Source organism: Sinocyclocheilus grahami, unplaced genomic scaffold (genome assembly GCF_001515645.1).
Source record: "Sinocyclocheilus grahami isolate Dianchi unplaced genomic scaffold, SAMN03320097.WGS_v1.1 scaffold476.1, whole genome shotgun sequence".
In the NCBI taxonomy this organism is placed as follows: domain Eukaryota; kingdom Metazoa; phylum Chordata; class Actinopteri; order Cypriniformes; family Cyprinidae; genus Sinocyclocheilus; species Sinocyclocheilus grahami.
In genome coordinates, this window is record NW_015505655.1 from 962,540 (window position 1) to 981,977 (window position 19,438).

Consider the following 19,438-nt stretch of genomic DNA (forward strand, 5'->3'; position numbering starts at 1 on the left):
AATGCATTACTTTTAAAAGTAACTTTCCCCAACACTGCATATATTGCACATGTCCGACTGAGCTATAGACTTATTCTGTACAAATCCTGTTTATTTTTGTCAAAGAGACAAATACACATTTTAACCGAAAAGCCTGCGTTTATTTGATTAAAATCATTCTTCCCCTGTTATGATATTTCATCATACGGATGTGTTCTGATTTGGCTCATCCATGTTAAACAAATGAAACATGTACCTCCAGTGAATGTGGCGGGGACTATTCTTTCCCCGACCCCTCTGCTGGATGACAACAGCCTGACATGAGCCCGCTGACAGACATTCAGAGAGTATTTGAGTGAACTTAATGATCGGATCATTTCTGCAGCTGCTGTAGTTTGACCTGCAGTAGACTGGAAACTACGGCGTGACAGGCGTACAGTGACTGAAAAGACCCCACGGTCGCTCACTGATGACGTCTGCGTGCAGTTCGATACGTGCCTGTGTAAAATGTTTTAATGCATTTCTCGAGCGACTTTTGGAGAAAAATTTGTTTTTTTTATGTGTTTAGTTTTATTTGATTTGATTAATTACATTATAATATTGGCAAAATATTTTCTACAAAAACGTAGATTAATGTTGTTAACCCTTCCATGTCACTTCATTGTTGAAAAGTACTTTGAATTTGTGCCATTTTGTTGTAATAATATTTTTATTATTAAATCAAATACGAAGACATGAATGCTCTGCATACTAGACGAACAGCTGTAACTTAGTAAATGACTGTATCTGCTCTGAATGAAACACTGACTGGTGATCTTGGGAGTTTTGTAGTAAAGAGCAGTTTAAAATCTATGGGCTTCCTTCAAACTGATTGTAAAAAAGCAAAAGCCGGTAATAATCCCTACAGCTCAAGCCTGAAGACACTCCTCTGCGAACAGAGACTGATTTCAGCAGGTGATGATTAGGTTGGGCGGTGTCTTTGTCAACAGGTTGATTGTGAAAGTGAAACTGAGGCGGGATGTTCTCCTTTCCATCTTGGCTAACTCTCGTATCAACATTTTGTTAATATCAAATAATCATAAATAATGTATTCAGAAACTCCTGTGAACACAGCAGTGCTCAGCTGAAGGTAAGTCAAGAACCAACCGAAAAACATGTCGATGTTTTTGTGTCTTGCTTTCTCTGGACTAATTTAACCAGTTGATTGTAGATGTGTGTGTAAAATAGGGTGACCATACGTCCTCTTTTCTTCCCCGGACAAAAACGCCCAAATAATTTCTAAATCGCCCAAATGTCCGGGATTCGGCTTTTGCTTTTTACAGTCGCCATTCCGCAGTTTGCGGTTTGATATTCAGATTTCTTTGGGCTATAAATACGCAGCGCGCTGTCATAAACATGCAAATAACACCGAATATCATTCTCCATGATTTGTGAATTCGGGTGACGCTGTCCTTCGGGCCGAAAAAAGTTTTTTTTTTCTTCGTAGCGACTCTTAATTGTATAATGCCTATAGCTCCAAAAGTTGGACACTTCGAGGAATGAAACCGGTGTCATGTTCACCAGCTTGATCTGTGAATTTATTTCACAGCAAACCCCTTGGTAAGTCCGCTAGTAAGGAATGTGAAAGAAAGGAGTTCTTCATGTTTAACGTCTATTACCAATAAACGACTGTTAGAATACAAAAACATTGTTTTAGGTCGAGCTCGATTTGAGAAAACTTTCACAATCGCATTTTATCGCGTGGAAGTGTTTCTCTTTGCTCTGCCCCCCCATTTTTTGTATAATAATGCCATACGGTGCTGTTCCAGTGAATAACGGTTTACGGGACATTCTACCAAAAGTGTACATTTTCTGTCCTTGACTTGTTACAGTGAATAAAAAGTATTACATCCAAAAAATGTCTAAAACTGACTGATAGTTGATTTCCGTGTGTTGTTCTGTAAAGGAATATGTCATTCGTTAAGTTCTCATTGACTTGTTTTATTATTTTATTATTATACAATTTATAAATAAATTGTTTTATTTATTAAAAACACTTTTGAAGATTACAAATCCTGTCCTTGTCCTCAGCCTAATTGGACCTACAGCTTTCATAGTGTTGTTATGCTAAAAACTGTTATTTAGAAGAAAAAAAAAACTCCATCAATAAGTTTTTGTTATCATTCACATCAACTGATTAAAAACATGAAATTATACATAAATTCTACAGATACTATTTTACAACTGTCCTCATGTTTTCGGTCAGTCACGTTTACATAAAACTTCATCTTTGTTTCCAAATGCAATGACTTCAGTTTTTTCCTTGTTTAACTGAAGAAAGTTCTGGCACATCCAACTGTTAATTTCTTCAATGCATTGGCAGAGGGAGTCAATGGGGCTGTAGTCATTTGGTGATAAGGCTAGGTAAATCTGGGTATCATCTGCATAGCTGTGTTAGGCAATTTGGTTCTTTCCCATTATTTGACTTAGTGGGAGCATATACAGGCTAAACAAGAGCGGTGCAAGAATTGAGCCTTGTGGGACTCCGCATGTCATGGACGTCCACTTAGACTTATGCTCTCCTATACTCACATAATAACCTCTCCCTTCTAAGTATGACCTGAAATATTTGATTACCATCCCAGAAAGCCTGACCCAGTTTTCCAGTCTCTCTAGAAGTATGTTATGATCGACCGTGTCAAACGCAGCACTGATAGGCGATTTGGTTCTTTCTCATTATTTGACTTAGTGGGAGCATATACAGGCTAAACAAGAGCGGTGCAAGAATTGAGCCTTGTGGGACTCCGCATGTCATGGACGTCCACTTAGACTTATGCTCTCCTATACTCACATAATAACCTCTCCCTTCTAAGTATGACCTGAACCATTTAATTACCATGCCAGAAAGCCCGACCAAGTTTTCCAGTCTCTCTAGTAGTATGTTATGATCGACAGTATCAAACGCAGCACTGAGATCTAGTAGTACCAGCACTGATATTTTGCCAGATTCAGAATTTAAGCGAATATCATTTATCTTAATGAGTGCTGTCTCTGTGCTGTGATGCGGTCGAAAACCAGATTGAAAATTGTCCAGGTATCCATTTGAGTTTAAGTATTTGTTCAGCTGATTAAAGACTACCTTTTCAATAATCTTTCCTATAAAAGGAAGATTTGATATTGGTCTATAGTTGCTCAATATGGTGTTATCAAGATTTCTCTTTTTCAGAAGGGGTTTAACAACTGCAGTTTTCAGGGAGTTTGGAAAAGTCCCAGAAAGAAGTGAGGCGTTCACCACTTCTAAGAGATCTGCTTCCAAACAGTTAAGCACCCTTTTGAAAAAATATGTGGGAAGTGTGTCAAGATAGCATGTTGACGATTTAAGGTGCTGTACTATTTCTTCCAAAGTTTTGCTATCAATTTCTTCAAAAGCAGACATAGTATCTTCTTTTTGATATTGCGGTCGAATCTGTGTGACCTCTGCATAACTTGGGGATGTGCTAATCGCCTTCCTGATGTTATTGATCTTCTCAGAAAAGAAGGAAGCATTTGCATTTGCTGTCGGAGAGCATTTCACTGGCAATCTGATTTGGGGGGTTTGTCAGTCTCTCAACAGTAGCAAAAAGAGTGTGAGTGTTGTTTAAGTTACTGTTTATAAGGTTTGATAAGAATGACTGTCTAGCTTTGCCTAGTTCCACATTGAAAGCATGAAGGCTGTCTTTATGTATACCATAGTGAATTTCAAGTTTCGTCTTCCGCCACATCCGCTCAGCTTTTCTGCATTGTCTTTTCATTCTCTGAACTGCTGTTGATTTTCTCCAAGCTGATTTCTGTCTGCCAGTCTTCTTGCTGACTTTCAAAGGAGCAATGTCATCAATAACATTCTTAACTTTTGAGTTAAAGGAATCAAGGAGAAGATCAACAGAGTCTGCAGAAATGCTTGGTGTTAAAGATATAGCCTCCATAAATAGCACACTAGTGTTTTCGTTAATGCATCTCTTTCTGACAGAGACCGATCTAGATTCAGTGGTAACAGAGATCAATATATCAAAGAAAATACAGAAGTGATCAGATAGTTCTACGTCCTTAATAACAATGGATGAAATGTTTAGACCTCTACTGATGATTAAATCAAGAGTATGTTCACGATTGTGTGTGAGTTAATGCACATGCTGAATCAGGTCAAAAGTGTTTAAAACAGTTAATTTATTTTGTAGTTTTGTTTTCTGCATTATCTATGTGAATATTAAAATCCCCTGCAATAGCAAAACAGTCAAACTCTGAGGAAATCATTGATAGCATTTCTGTGAACTCTTCAGCAAAGGCTGGATAGTATTTTGGAGGCCTGTAAATAATGATAAACCGAATGCGTGGAGAACCTTTCAACACAATCCCTAGATATTCAAAAGACAAGTACTGACCAAATGACACTTGCTTGCATTGATAGACATCTTTAAATAGAGCAGCTACACCTCCACCTCTCCTAACAGTCCTGCAAACACATCTTTAAATAGAGAAGCTACCCCTCCACCTCTCCTAACAGTCCTGCAAATACTCATGAAAGTAAAGTTAGGAGGGGCTGTTTCATTGAGGACCGTTGCACTGCAGCTGTCTTCTAGCCATGTTTCGTTTAGAAACATAAAATCCAGGTTGTTTGTTGTTATTAAGTCATTGATTAGAAATAATTTATTTTTTTAGTGAGCGAATGTTTAAAAATGCTAACTTGATGGCATTGCATTTTGTCTCAACAGCAATATTAGTTTGATGCATAACAGGCCGCAGATTAGAGGAGTCAGCCGTACGGCTTGAGAAGGCCTTAGACTTTCTATCACGTGATAAAACAGAAATAGAGAAAACTACAGGCACACTGGGTTCCCGCTTATTCTGTAAACATTTGTCATCATGCCTGGAGCTGATCTGTGCTGGTCGCTGAGGGAATACATCAGCTTAGTGCTGTGGATCGCCGGATCGGCTTTCACCGTGGACGAGAGCTGCTATCAGTTATTTTTGGTTCACCTACAGCAGATGGAGGGTTTGGGCCCTGGCGTTGTGGCAGCGGCCGGGGAGCTCTCACTGGAGGAGGAGGACAAGCTGGGCCCACAGACTTTGGTGGTTGTGGTGCCCGCCGTTTTTTTAGTTGATAACTGGGGGCTTGCAGCAAAAGAGTGGGAGAGTCTGGTCCCAGCATAAACCAGTTCCTCCATTTTCTGTGAGAAGCTTAGAAGTGGAGATGTTGGAGAGAGGGATAATGTGTCTGGTGAGCAGGGCTGTGGCTCTGTTGTTTCCGGTGGCTGAAATATGTTGTCCTGGCTTCCCTGGCTGTTTTCCAGAAAGTCATCCTTGGATGCTGAGTCTTGGAGCTGTTCTGATACGTCACAGTCTGTCTGTGATGAGCTCTGTGGGCAGGGCTCAGCCGTGATGGTGTCCATGAGCAGGGCTTGTTCGCTCTGAGCTGAAAGCTGCTGTCTGCTCGACCTTGAGCATCTGTTAGTAGCGATGTTAGCTGCTGGCTGATCCGATCCATGTTTAATCACGTTTGGGGATTCATCACCCGCATTCATTAATGCTTCAAATCTGTTCTCAAGATGTTATAGGGGGTGGTAGAATACCAGTATTCACAAGCCTTGTCATAGCCGTATCTGCGGTAGAGGATGCTATGGCCGCAATACGAGAAACTCGTGATAATCTGATGTCTCTACTGCCTTTGGGTCTCGCTCCCTGTTTGTGCCATCGATTAGTGTGACAATCAGTTTCAGCATGTTCCTCTACACTTGGTATAAACGGTTGAGATTTACTAGATTCATGGGACTCACCGGCTGTATGCTGAGGGGGTCCGTGACAACGGTCTGCTGAGTGTTCTGCCTGTTTTGGAAGTCCAGCAAGTAACTTTGTTTCAAGAACCGCAATCCTTTGTAGAAGTTTGCAGTAGTTCATGCAGCAAGTAGATTCAACGGGAGGCATTTTCTTTCTCTTCTGTTTGAATGTGGGCACCTGTGTTTTCCCTTCTCCGGAATGTAAGCTGCTGGCAGTGGAAGGCAAAAGTCTTATTTTTCGTGGTATTATTCCAGTCCCAGAGAGTTTTTAGTTTTAGTGTTTGTGCCAAAAATATGTTGTTTGAGCACTGTACTGATCTGCTGAAGTAAAAATCTTAGAAAAATCAAAGAAAAGTACAGAAATAGGGAGCAAAGCGAAGTAAGCAAGAATGCCTGAACGGTAGCGAAGCCGGAAGATGTATTATAGCTCTGCACGGGACTGTTTTCTTAAACCCGCTCCAAATTTCTGACCATCACCGCCTGCTCCCGCAAACATTCTAATGTTGAATATAATTTTTGCGCATCAGGGAGCCGCTATCAATATGCGGAGTAGCCATTTAAATCGCCATGCAGCACGTGTTGGATGCAAGGTTGCCAAATCTGCATTTTATTCCACGGAATTGGGCTAATTTTAAACTGTTGCTGCAGGTTGGTTTTTCTCCCGTGGGTTGAAGGTTTGAAATATTGCACAAATTACATTTGATTGAAATGCTTGTATTGAAACATTTTGCATTCTACCTATGAAAAAAACTGTGGTAGATGTTAAGTTTTGTGAAAGATGATCAGAAGCCTTTTAACTGCAAATGTTGACTGTAAAATAGGCCCTATGTATTTTAGTTATGGAAATGACATATTATGAGTTTTGATGAGGGATATGGCCGTTGCGCTGCTTTGGGGGCTTCTTTAACCCCCCTCAAACACAACAACCTGCTCCCACTGTCCTCTTTGTAACCCTAATGTAAAATGTAATTGTAAATGTGCAAGTATTCAGAGCGAACACATGCATGTTAACACAATTGTTGACTGTTTATTATAATGTTTTATTTTCATGTGTCTCCTTTAGAGATGATGAAGTTCATTTGTTTGACTTTGCTGATTATTAATGGAATTACAGATTCAATATCAGGTAATTATTCACACCCATGTAAAGAGCTGAAGTGTGTGTTCATGTCTATTCATTGTCCAGCTGAACTATATTTATAATTATAGTTTATGTAATAATGACCAGGTCACACATTATGCCATTTATTACATGGCTAATTGCCAAGTAAATGGATGTGAAATTTTGATCTCAGGTGAAATTATTTTATCGGCTTACATGTAGAAACCACGGAACAGTAACTGTAGGTTTCCTGGATAAATGGTCAGTAATTTATCATTATTCAGAAATATTGACCGATTAGAATAAAGCTTATAAAGAGCCATTTATTAATGTTTAATAAAACAGAGGAAAAATGCACACAAGCAGTGTTTTCAAGCAGAGATGATCAGACGCAGAGCTGTGTGGAGAAGGACAGTTACTGCTTTACATGGGAACGTTGTAGCCCTTGAAGTTGACAGTTCAACTGACAGGAGGTTCACATTTAATTAGATCTGCATTCTTTCTCTTTTACAGAGCAGTATAAGGTAGTGGGTCCTGCAGATCCTGTGTTTGCTGTAGCTGGTGAAGATGTGATTCTGCCCTGTTCAATCAAACCCAACATCAGTGTTGTGGACATGAGAGTGGAGTGGTTTAGATCTGATCTGAAAGACTCACAACTAGTGCATCTCTATGAGGATCATGAAGACAGAAACATAGAGCAGATTCAGTCCTACAGAGGGAGAACAAAACTGAATCATCCAGAACTACAGAGAGGAGATGCATCACTCAAACTCTCATCAGTCCGAGTCTCTGATGAAGGACTTTATAAATGTTTCATTCAGTCTAAATCCCGGTCTGATGATGCCACTGTTAATGTCAGTGTTGAAGGTGAGTAAACCAGTGAAAACTAAAGGCTGGAATACACTACACGACTTCTAAAATCTGAACAGCTTTTAAAACCATATACTTACCGACTTTGTAAATAATCACAAAGGAAAGCTGGCCATCACACACTAAACGACGGAGGATCACACACTACCAGACTTTCAAGTTGTTCCGATAACAAACTCATGCAGAAACATGCGCCTTGTTGCTAGGACACGCGTGACCAATGAAAACAACTTGTTCTAAAATCGGCTGAAAATATCAAACATGTTTGATCTCCGACTGGATGGAATCAGAGTCTGAAAATAAAAAATTGGAGTCTGTGTCCATCATACACTACATGATTTTTTTAGGAAATCCGTCAACTCAAATCTGCAGACTGGCTCTGACTTTCAACTAGCGTCAACTGACTGTAAATTCGGGGAAAATCGGGGCAAATGTCATGTAATGTATTCCAGCCTTAACATGCTTAACTGTTAACATGCTTAACATCTAACTAACTTAAAAAAGCCAGAACAACAACAGAATGTTCTTCTTGTTTGTCTGTAGTTGTAGGACGTCCTCCAGTGATCACTGTAGATGGGTTTGATCATTCAGGAGGGCTTCATCTACAGTGTGAATCTGAAGGTTGGAACCCTGAACCTGATCTTGAGTGGCTGGACAGTGAAGGAGTCAGTTTGAGTTCAGAAACTACAGAGATGCACAGAAACACAGAGGGATTCAGTGTAAAACATACTATCACTTTACATCACAGTGACGACAAGATTCACTGCAGAGTCAAACTGAGACATCACATGCTGGAGGCACTGATTATCAGCTCAAGTAAGTACGGACACTTCTGTTACTGTAATTTTGTCATCTTCTTGTGGTATTTTTGATGAAGTAAAAATATTTAATGATTATCAGCTTAGTCAATTACATTATGTAAAGCTAAAACATTTTACTGTCTATGTACCCTTCAGAAATGAACATGATATATTTTTTAATCATCTTGTCAGAATGCTTAATTACTGTTTTGTTTTGCAGGTAATATGTTTCATTCTTGGAGGACATCAGTCATCGTGATTTCAGTTTTTGTTGTGCTCAGTGTGATTGCTGGAATACTGATAGCTGTGTTTGCTCATAAAAACAGAGGTAAAATACTTGTTTTCTTGTTTTATATATTTTATGTAAATAAGACAGTATAGGGATAATATTCAAGGCAAAGCAATGCAAGTTTATTTATATAGCACATTTCATACACAATGGTAATTCAAAGTGCTTTACATAAAAAAATAATTAAAATAATCATACAAATAATCACAACAATAAAAGCAAACTATTAAAATGTTAAAATGATTTAAACATTTTTATTTAAAATTAATTAAAACATTTGAGAATAATAAAAAATGAGGATTGTAAGGGTGGTTTCTCTACAGTGGTTCAGGCTGTAGGATTGCCGAATGACTAAAAAACGTTAACAGCACAATGGTATAGAATTGTCTATTTTCTTGTCTATTACCCCCCACTGCCACTTATACCAATGACGGAAATAAGCGCAGTTAGAATAGCCAAATATGTGGGAGAGCATTGATATTATGTGACTTTATTGTATTGCAATAGGTAGTAGCACTTTAATGTTAATGTTGAATTGAGACTAGTTAGCAGCAAACATCATTTATAATTGGAATGGTTTAATAAAAGTATTTCATTATGGTTACACTTGAACTGGTTACAAAATAGATGAAGGATGGAAAAACATAAACAGTTAAATGTACCCAGAATGAATGTAAAATGTTATCTGAGAGAGAGAGAAAGAGAGAGAGAAAGATAGAGGGAGAGAGAGCAGAGCCCCTTCCTTGACCATGTGGCTGGCACATCTGCTGCAGGTGGTTTGAGAGGTGTTTCCAGACACATTTGAAGAACTGAACCGGATGTGTGGTTTGGTAAAGTGTGTTTCCTGCCAGTCACCCCAATGTTGTCTTGAGGGCCTTCATGATGCCACAGGGCCTGTCTCCTCTCATGCCAGCGTTTGCTATCAGACAAGATTGAGATCCTGGATAAAAGCAGTGCAATACCTGGCAGAAAATATTGATGTCTTGCATGGCTTCATCCCAAAGCTGCCACAGACCTCTAAAGCTGTGCTGGAATTTTATACTTATATTTTAATAACTGTAAGCTCAACAAGTCATTGAGTAATTTTTATCAATATGTTACTTGTAATACAAGACTGAATAAGACAATTGACCTCTGTTATGGCTCCATTATGGGGGCGATGAAATCTATTGCTGTTTTTCTGATCATAACATAGTTTATTTGTTACCTGTGTATAAATCAGTGCTACGTAGACAGCGAGTAAAAGAAAAAAGAGTCCAAGTTTGGACGGAGAACAGTTCATTGACTTTACAGGGGTGCTTTGATTGCTCAGACTGGACTGTTTTTGAGGAAGCCTCAAGCAATATTGACAAACTTACTGAGATGGTGTGTGCGTATATTTCTTTCTGCACTGATTGTATTGTTTCTTATAAGTCGTTTGGAGTATTCCCCAATAATAAGCCTTGGATTTCAAAAAGAACAAAAGATCTTCTGTATAAAAAGAAAATAGCTTTTCAGATGGGAGAATTACAAAAAGTTAGAGAGATTAATAAAATGGTGAGAGCAGAAATACAGAAGGATAGGTTCAAATTTAATGAGAAGGTAGAAGAGCAGCTGAATGGAGAAAATGTAAGATCAGCATGGCAGGGGGTCAAGACCTTGGCAGGTATTGAGAAGAAGGATACCAAAATAATCAGACTGATGCTTTTAACTCGATATACATTTTGTGGATAAATTAATTGAGTGTTATTTAAGGTTTGACAATCATGATTTTATTGCGGAAATAAATTAATTAAAACAGAGAACACTATCTAGTAATTATGGAAATACTGATGTTCTTAAGGTTAAAAGTATTTTTCAAAATGTAGATGTCAAGAAGAGTCCAGGGCCTGATAACATAGGAGGTAAGGTGTTAAGGATCTGTGCAGATCAATTATGTGGAGTTTTTCATTATATTTTTTTTAGAGTCTCTTAAAGTACAAAAAGTCTCCAAAATATAGAAAAAATCTAACATAGTCCCTGTGCCAAAAAGTAAAGTTACCAAGAATTTAAATGATTTTAGACCAGTTGCACTAACGTCATTAATTATGAAATGCTTTGAAAAACTAGTAAAGGAATTGATTTTACAGAAGATATTCACATAGCTTTTTCATGTACGTGGAGGGGTGCTCTTTAAAAGGTAAGTTCACCAAAAAATTTAAATGGTCATAATTTATTCTCCCCCGTCTTGTTCCAAACCCATACAAACTCTGCTAATTTTTGGAACACAAATAAATATATTTAATATTCTCTTAATTTTTGTCCTCCATTGCAAGTCTGGAAGACCAGTATTTTCTTCTGAACAGACATATTCGCTATGATATCATTTAAGATTTATATATAAATATTGGCATGGATTGCTTCTACAATAACAATGTATTTTTGAAGCTTGAAAATACTGATTATCTAGACTTTCAATGGATTAACAAAAAATTATGAGAGAAAATTAAAAAATATCTTCATTTGTGTTCTAAAGATAGACAAAAGTCTTATAGGTTTGGAATGACATGAGGGCAAGTAAATGATTTTTTTGTGTAAACTATTCGTTTAAGAAAGGAAGACCAAGAATGATGACTCTCCAAATCAGACAACTCCAAAGTTGGTTTGAGTTCTGCAATGAAAAACACGGACATCAATGGTTTAAATAAAATATTAACACGTAATCATACCGGTGTTACATCAAAATGTGAGGTAAACAGGCAGGAGACAATGGAAACTGTCTTTCACTCGCACTCGCTTCCATCTGAAGACACTGAGAAAATGGCGGCTTCTCGCACTGTGTCGTCCGATGTTAACGTGACGTGTGTTCTCTCTTTCACATCCGCGTTCCCAACCCAGCACCGCTGGGCTATAGATCAAGACCAATTTTCAACCCAACATCCTTACCCAGCGGTCTCAACCCAGCGTTTTTTAGAGTGTACCTTACTATTAATAAGCAGCAAATTAGTTTGAGGCAAAAGTTGCTGTTAATAGTTAGTTAGTTAGTTAATAGTGAGAATTGGTCCCCAAACTAAAGTGTGACAAATAAGTTAATTCAGTATTAATGTCAAGTCTGTTTTCATCCACAAAATATTTAATTAACAGACATTGTGTATTCATATACTTTTGTGTATATCTTAGGTCGTGTAATAGTTATTGTTCACAAATTATATTTGTATTTGTTGTCTGAATGCTGTTTTCTCTTTTCTTTATTCTGAATCTTCTTCAGAACACAGTCAACTACAGAATGAGAAGAGGAGACTACAACATGGTGAATTTATCTTTATTACTTTATTAATTCATTATTCATTTAAGGCCAGCCATAAAATACAGTTTTAACTGTGTGTATTCATTTATTTTGTGTATATCTTGGGTCTGGTAAATGGTCACCAGTTGTTTATATAATGTATATTTATTCAGCTACTGTCATGGCTGGTTGCAAAAACAATATATAGAGCTGGATCTAAGTGCAAGCAGTATTGTTTAGTGAAAAAACACAAAAGAAACTGCACACTGGCAAAAAACACAGCAAACTGAGCAACCAACTTAAAAATGAGACTAAAACACCAATAACGAACCAAAATCAAGGCTATAAATACACAAGGGCATAATTACCTAAACATAGGACAGGTGTAACTAAATCAGTAACAAAGGCAACAAACACAGTGATTAACACAGGTGAGAAAATTAAAACTAAAGAAACATGCACAGAAACACAAAACAGAACCAAACCCTGACACGTACCAGGGGCTTGTACCATGACGGTGGCCGAACTCAGGAGATGGTCCTCACTGCAGAACACAAGATCCAGGGGGCGAAGTTGGATCCAGATCCAACTCCTCCCACCTTCCATATCCCTAAACCTACCATCTCCACCCCCTGGATGGATCTTGTGTACTGCAGTTAGGGGCTACTGGAACTCAGGGTTACAGAATTAGTTTTGAGTTGATCACCAACTTTCTCTGTCAACTCAGTCAGATCAGTTTCAGTAGAGTGCAGATGACAAAAACCAGACTGGAATTTATCAAACACATTATACCCATCTAAAACAGCAGGAAGTTCATTAACAACTACTTTTTCCAGGACCTTATAGGTAGCTTATAAATAGGTCTATAATTGTGGGGCAAAGATGGATCAAGATTTGTTTTTTGAGAATAGGTTGAACAACAGCTTGTTTAAGATAAATTGGAACATGACCAGATGTTAGTGAATTATTAATTATGACGAGCACACAGGGACCAATGGTGTCAATAACGTTTTTAAACAAAGCAGTGGGTACCACATCCAAGGGACTAGAAGAGACTTCTAGAGCTAATGTTCAATTTATTTAAAAAGCACTTTAAAACAACCTTAGTATACCAAAGTGCCGTAGACAGTTACATTGATCCAATCACACAATAGAGTAAACACATCATTAGAAAACCACAGTCACAAAACATTGAAAGCATGGGGGAAAAAATACGTTTTTAAAAGACTTTTAAACTCAGACACTGAAGAAGCTATTCTGATGGATAATGGCAAATTGTTCCATAGCTTGGGGCCAGCAACAGCAAAGGCTCTGTCACCCCTGCATTTCAATCTAGCTCTGGGAACCAAAAGCCGATGCTTAGTCTGTGATCTGAGTGATCTAGCTGGATTGTGTACTATAATCAACTCGGAGAGATATGGAGGAGCAAGGTTGTTTAGAGCTTTGTACATGAATAGGGGAAAGAGAGCCCAGATCACCGGTGCTCAGATCAGTTTTCTCGTTAGGCCTAAACAGAACCATTTGAGTTTTATCGTCATTCAAATGCAAAAAATTATTGGTAAGCCATGTTTTCAATTCTTGGAGACAGGCTGTTAGTAGGTATAATGCATACTTGTCATTGCGCTTAAGTGGTATGTAAAGCTGGGTATCACTAGACTAAAAATAGACTAAAACCAAGGTCTAAAGTATGTCCTTTTATATGAGTAGGACCAGTAACATGTTGGGTGAGATTAAATTACAGTTGCAAATTTATCAAAAACATCATCAACATGAAATCACCAACAATCACAATTCTAGAGAGATTAAGAATAGACGATAAAGAGATCACTAAAATCATCTAAGGAGCTATTAGGACCAGGTGAACGATAAATTAAAATACAATAAAGGGGATCTGTACCACCAACTTGAATAATTGCAATTCAAAGGAAGAGGAAAAACCCAGTACCAGCAGAAAAAAAACTGTTTCTAAACACCACAGCGAGTCCTCCACCACGGTCTGAAATTCTCGGTAGACTAATAAAGGTATAAATAATTCTTTGGGCAAATTTCTTTAAGGGGAGCATTTTCCTCTGCCAGATTTCAGTCAAAAACAAAAAGTCCAGCTCCTTGGATTTAAAAAAGTCGTTCAACGCAAATGTTTTGTTAGTTATTGAACGAGCATTTACCAGTGCTTTCCTGAGGGGAAGAGTAACGTCTTAACCAGATATTTTGCATGTTTTCAATTCTTGGAGACAGGCTGTTAGTAGGTATAATGCATACTTGTCATTGCGCTTAAGTGGTATGTAAAGCTGGGTATCACTAGACTAAAAATAGACTAAAACCAAGGTCTAAAGTATGTCCTTTTATATGAGTAGGACCAGTAACATGTTGGGTGAGATTAAATTACAGTTGCAAATTTATCAAAAACATCATCAACATGAAATCACCAACAATCACAATTCTAGAGAGATTAAGAATAGACGATAAAGAGATCACTAAAATCATCTAAGGAGCTATTAGGACCAGGTGAACGATAAATTAAAATACAATAAAGGGGATCTGTACCACCAACTTGAATAATTGCAATTCAAAGGAAGAGGAAAAACCCAGTACCAGCAGAAAAAAAACTGTTTCTAAACACCACAGCGAGTCCTCCACCACGGTCTGAAATTCTCGGTAGACTAATAAAGGTATAAATAATTCTTTGGGCAAATTTCTTTAAGGGGAGCATTTTCCTCTGCCAGATTTCAGTCAAAAACAAAAAGTCCAGCTCCTTGGATTTAAAAAAGTCGTTCAACGCAAATGTTTTGTTAGTTATTGAACGAGCATTTACCAGTGCTTTCCTGAGGGGAAGAGTAACGTCTTAACCAGATATTTTGCGGGGAATTGTGTGGAGTTGACAGGGACTTAATCTGCCGAGCGCAAAAACTCCACAAACGTATTTGGGAAGATGGGACGGAGACAGCAGAGTCCAGCTGCTGTAGATGAGGGAGAATCATTAGACCATACAGTCTATGCATTAGACTCCTCTCAAGGAATCGACGCCGTTTTCCGACGACTCCTCGCTTCCAGGACAGCCTCAGCTTCACCTGAATCCCGGCCATTGTCCCTCACTTCCTCCGATGTCTTTGGGAACTTCGGTGTAGAAAACCACCACCAGAATCAGCAGCTGAGTGGACTGATGTGGACAATAATGACTGGAATATCAGCCCAGGGCGGAGGAACATTATGATCTACCATTGATGATCTTATAGAAGAGTTTGGCGATCAGATACACCTGAACAGCAAGTCCATCATTAAGAAGCAGAAAAAACTGAACGACACACTGGACAGGAAGGACACAATGCCAGACAGACACTGACAGCAGCCCAGCCAAACACAGGGTAACACTTTATTATAACTTTCATTAACAAACATTATATAATGCTTAACGGGTCATTAGTTAATATATATTCACATAGCTAGAAACATGAAATAATGAGCTTGTTAATGTTTACTAAACATTACCTAATGATCAACAGATAATTAATGTAAATTACAATGTTTACAAATGTCATGAAACCTTTCATTCATATGATCATGCACGTTTTGAAAATCTACAGATGATTTTAACAGATGTTATATAATGATTGAAAGCTTTTGTTAATGTACAACACTTTTTCTGCTATTGAGGTGTGATCTGGTTAAGGTTAGGGTTTGGTGGTATGGGTTGCTTAAGGGGTCAAAAGTGTAGAGGGGTCAGTTTGGTTACTATAAGGGAACATGATTCAATCTGTTTATATTACATTGTTTTGATAAATGAACAAGTATTTTCTTGAAAAAATATTTGTTTTCTCCTGCTGATGTATGATTCAAGGAATACCCTGTTTAATGATATAGTATACTAATATAAGTGTTGAGGCAATAAAAACAAGTTTTTCACCCAAATTACAACATGTGTTACGTCTTTAAGAAGCATTTAAATAAACTTAACTAACCACCCTTAACACAAACCTTGTTACAGCAGCTAAAAGTCCAATGCCCATAAAGGTACTGTGATTGCAATCCGTTTAAATGTTCATATTTCTTGCTGCTTCTTCATGTGTGAGCGTGATTTGAACTCGAATAACATTCCGTAGTCCAGAAACGTTCTTTAGGTAAAGTTTAATAACAAAATTAACTGGAAAGATGTTACACGTTCAAAAAACAGTCTCGCTCCAATATTGCAAAAAATATCACAAAACGGTCTAACTGTCCTTGCCGGAAATGACATCATTGTCAATATGAAATATAATACACATATTAAATAGTTTACTTTTATAATTATTTTACAATTGCTTAACACACACAATTATTTATTTATTCCACATCTATATAAAACCAAATAACATATGGCTCTTACAGGTACTGAAAGATTAGTAAACCTTTATAAACATTTACAAATGATGAATAGTTTCCACTTTAGATTGGCTACTGCAAAAACATGAACAAATAATTAATGATTTGTAAATTGAAGAAGTCTACACAACAAACGTAGACCAAATATATGAACTTTACAGACTGTGATTATGAGTTAATGAATAATATGATAACATGAATAGTTTGTGAATAGTAAAGAGTTAAAAATGTCTGATTAAGCTCATTTTTTCACAACATTTGTAAATGTTAAAAAGAGCATTAGGTAATATGAACTGAAGTTTAATGACGTTTGTTAGTATTCAAAAGTACATTAATAAATAAGCTTGTAATCATTGTGTAATTTCTGTAAAAATTATTTGTAGATTTTTAAAAAGTGCATGATCATATGAATTGAAAGTTTAATGACATTTGTAAGCATTTTAATTTACGTTAAATAATGATATGTTAATAATTAGGTAACTTTTAATAAGTACATTAGTAAACATTAACAAGCACATTATCTCATATTTCTAGCTATGTGAATATATATTACTTACGTTTCACTGCTGGTCATATATTCTCTATACAACCATGTATGTGACAAATCAAAATCTTGAATATATTAACTAATGATCTGTTAAGCATTATGTAATGATTGTTAATGATTTATTAATGAAAGTTATTATAAAGTGTTACCCCATCTTGCCTGTATATATTTATATGGCTAAAGTGGTCATGGATTAAGGGTATAATAATTATATAAATCATATAAGATATTTATAATAATCAATCATCAATAAAAGCCAGATCATTTTTTTCTTTAAAAAATGTTTTACTATGTAGTGTCCTTTCATTTGGAGCAAGAGAAACTGGGGAGTGACTATTGCATCAGAGATGTGTCACTTTGCTCGAAGTTGATTGGTCAAATTTCAGTTTGAGATCTCTAAATCAGAACATAACCTGTCCCGGGGCAAGTTACTGTGGTGATGATCACAGCTAAAAGCCAAACCACTTTCATGGTGCCTAAAACCCAGAGTTGGTGCAAACTAAACTGAAATTCACCTGGATAGTCAGCTAAACCGGCTTCATGGTACATACAGGCCCCTGATGCACACTCCTGTGATGTTAACACACCCTATAAACACAACTACATGATCATTACTTGTTTGTCAGAGTAATAAAAATGACAGAATTGTAATGTTCTTTTCTCATCTTTTTCTGAATTTTCTTTAGAGCGTGATCAACTTTTACAAAGTCTGAAGACAATCATACCAAAAGGTGAATTTGTTTTTTATGGCTTAATTAAAATATAAATTCATTACCTTTGAATTATTCTGCAAAACAATGAATCAACATGCTGTGCATTCATATATTTATTCAATTCATTGTATTTTATTATTAGATATATAAACTGTATAAAGTCTTCTTGGATTTTGTTGGTCTTCAAGTGGTGATTAAAATGGCTGATTTCATTATTGACCTAAAGATGAAGCCTTCATAACTTCATACTTTCTGTTTTTAGCTCTCACACATTCAAGAACACACAAGGGTGAGTAAAAGGCATAATTGTTTATTTTAATTAAAGGCATGTTTCATGGCATAATTATTTATTTTAATATACAGTATTTATAATAATTATTTATTTTACATTACTAAATAAAAGCAAGACAAAAAAATCAACACAAGGATTCAAAAATGAACAACAAAATGACTCCCAGACAGCAACCTAAAAGCACATGAAGTGAAGCAGGAAAAATCTGAACATTTCAGACTATCAGTAATAGATAAGATGTCAAAATTATGAACATTATTATAAGTGGTGTATCTTTATTTTTGTTTGTCTTGTTTTAAAATTCTCATGATTCCTATAAAAATAAGTAATTGTCTTTATTTCATTATATACTCATTTGTAAAGCAGAATTTTCAATATTTTTTGCAGTGAATGTGATTCTGGATGCTGATATGGCTCATCAACGTCTCATCGTGTCTGATGATGGGAAACAAGTGAGAAATGGAAACAGAGAAACAGGAGTGAATGGGGGAAAAGACAGATTTGATCAATATCTTGGTGTTCTTGGGAAGGATGGATTCTCCTCAGGGTGTTTTTACTTTGAGGTGCAAGTGAAGGGACAGACTCGGTGGTATTTAGGAGTGACCAGAGCATCTGTTAGCAGGAAGGGCTGGATCCGTCTGAGTCCTATGAATGGATATTGGACTGTGGGTCTGAAAAATGGGAAGTATAGGGCTCGTGAGTCTTCATATGTCTCTCTTTCTCTGAGTGTGAATCCTCAGAGGGTCGGTGTGTTTGTGGATTATGAGAAGGGCCTAGTCTACTTTTATGATGTGGAGTCCATGTCTCATATCTATTCTTACACTGATCAGTCTTTTGATGAGAAACTCTATCCATTTGTTAGTTTGGGGTATCTGTATAATACAAACTCCGCACCACTGATTATCTGTGATGATTAATAATGAGATCCGTGACTGAATTTACATGATCCACTGAAATAAACCAAAATATTATTTGCACTACCAGTCAAAAATCTGGTCACACACGGGTGATTTTATGTTTTCTGTGATCTTAAAATGTTTTGGTTTTAAGACTTCTGCTTAAATGTCTGAAATGACTTTTGTAAATTAATATAAATAATGCATATATATACATATGCATTTCTTTATAAGATAGAGGCTTTACTTAATTATGAATAATGTTTTGAGCTGGAGCAGATAATGAATGAAAAGCATCATGAAGAGCTCATCAAGTTAACTCTTCTTCCTTCAACACTGTTTGCTGTTGGTTGATGAATGTTCTTAATTTTCATTTTATTATTATTAATTTGATTTCTCATTGATTTTGCATTTCATTGTCTTTCATTGCATTTCATTGTCTTTCCAGCCCAGTTTTAAATTTTCTGTTATTTTTATGTTTGAGCTTCTCAGAACAAAATTGATTTTGAGTGCCAAGCTACTAAAAGGACTGTTACATACCCAGTTTTAGATACCTTGTGT

General features: G+C 36.8%; 1 protein-coding gene across 2 annotated transcripts; it reads left to right on the plus strand.

Moving 5' to 3' along the window:
• Positions 1 to 965: 965 nt before the first annotated feature.
• On the plus strand, positions 966 to 18,943 carry LOC107553672 (butyrophilin subfamily 1 member A1-like). Of its 2 annotated transcripts, XM_016235964.1 has the most exons (9): positions 966 to 1,108; positions 6,832 to 6,894; positions 7,384 to 7,737; positions 8,284 to 8,556; positions 8,761 to 8,868; positions 12,056 to 12,097; positions 17,663 to 17,707; positions 17,952 to 17,978; positions 18,369 to 18,943. In XM_016235964.1, the coding sequence occupies exons 2-9, from the start codon at positions 6,834 to 6,836 to the stop codon at positions 18,896 to 18,898; spliced, it is 1,440 nt and encodes a 479-aa protein (XP_016091450.1). In that variant the 5' UTR covers positions 966 to 1,108; positions 6,832 to 6,833; the 3' UTR covers positions 18,899 to 18,943. The 2 variants fall into 2 exon arrangements, with proteins under 2 accessions (XP_016091450.1, XP_016091451.1); XM_016235965.1 differs by lacking the exon at positions 17,952 to 17,978.
• The last annotated feature ends 495 nt before the right edge of the window (positions 18,944 to 19,438 follow it).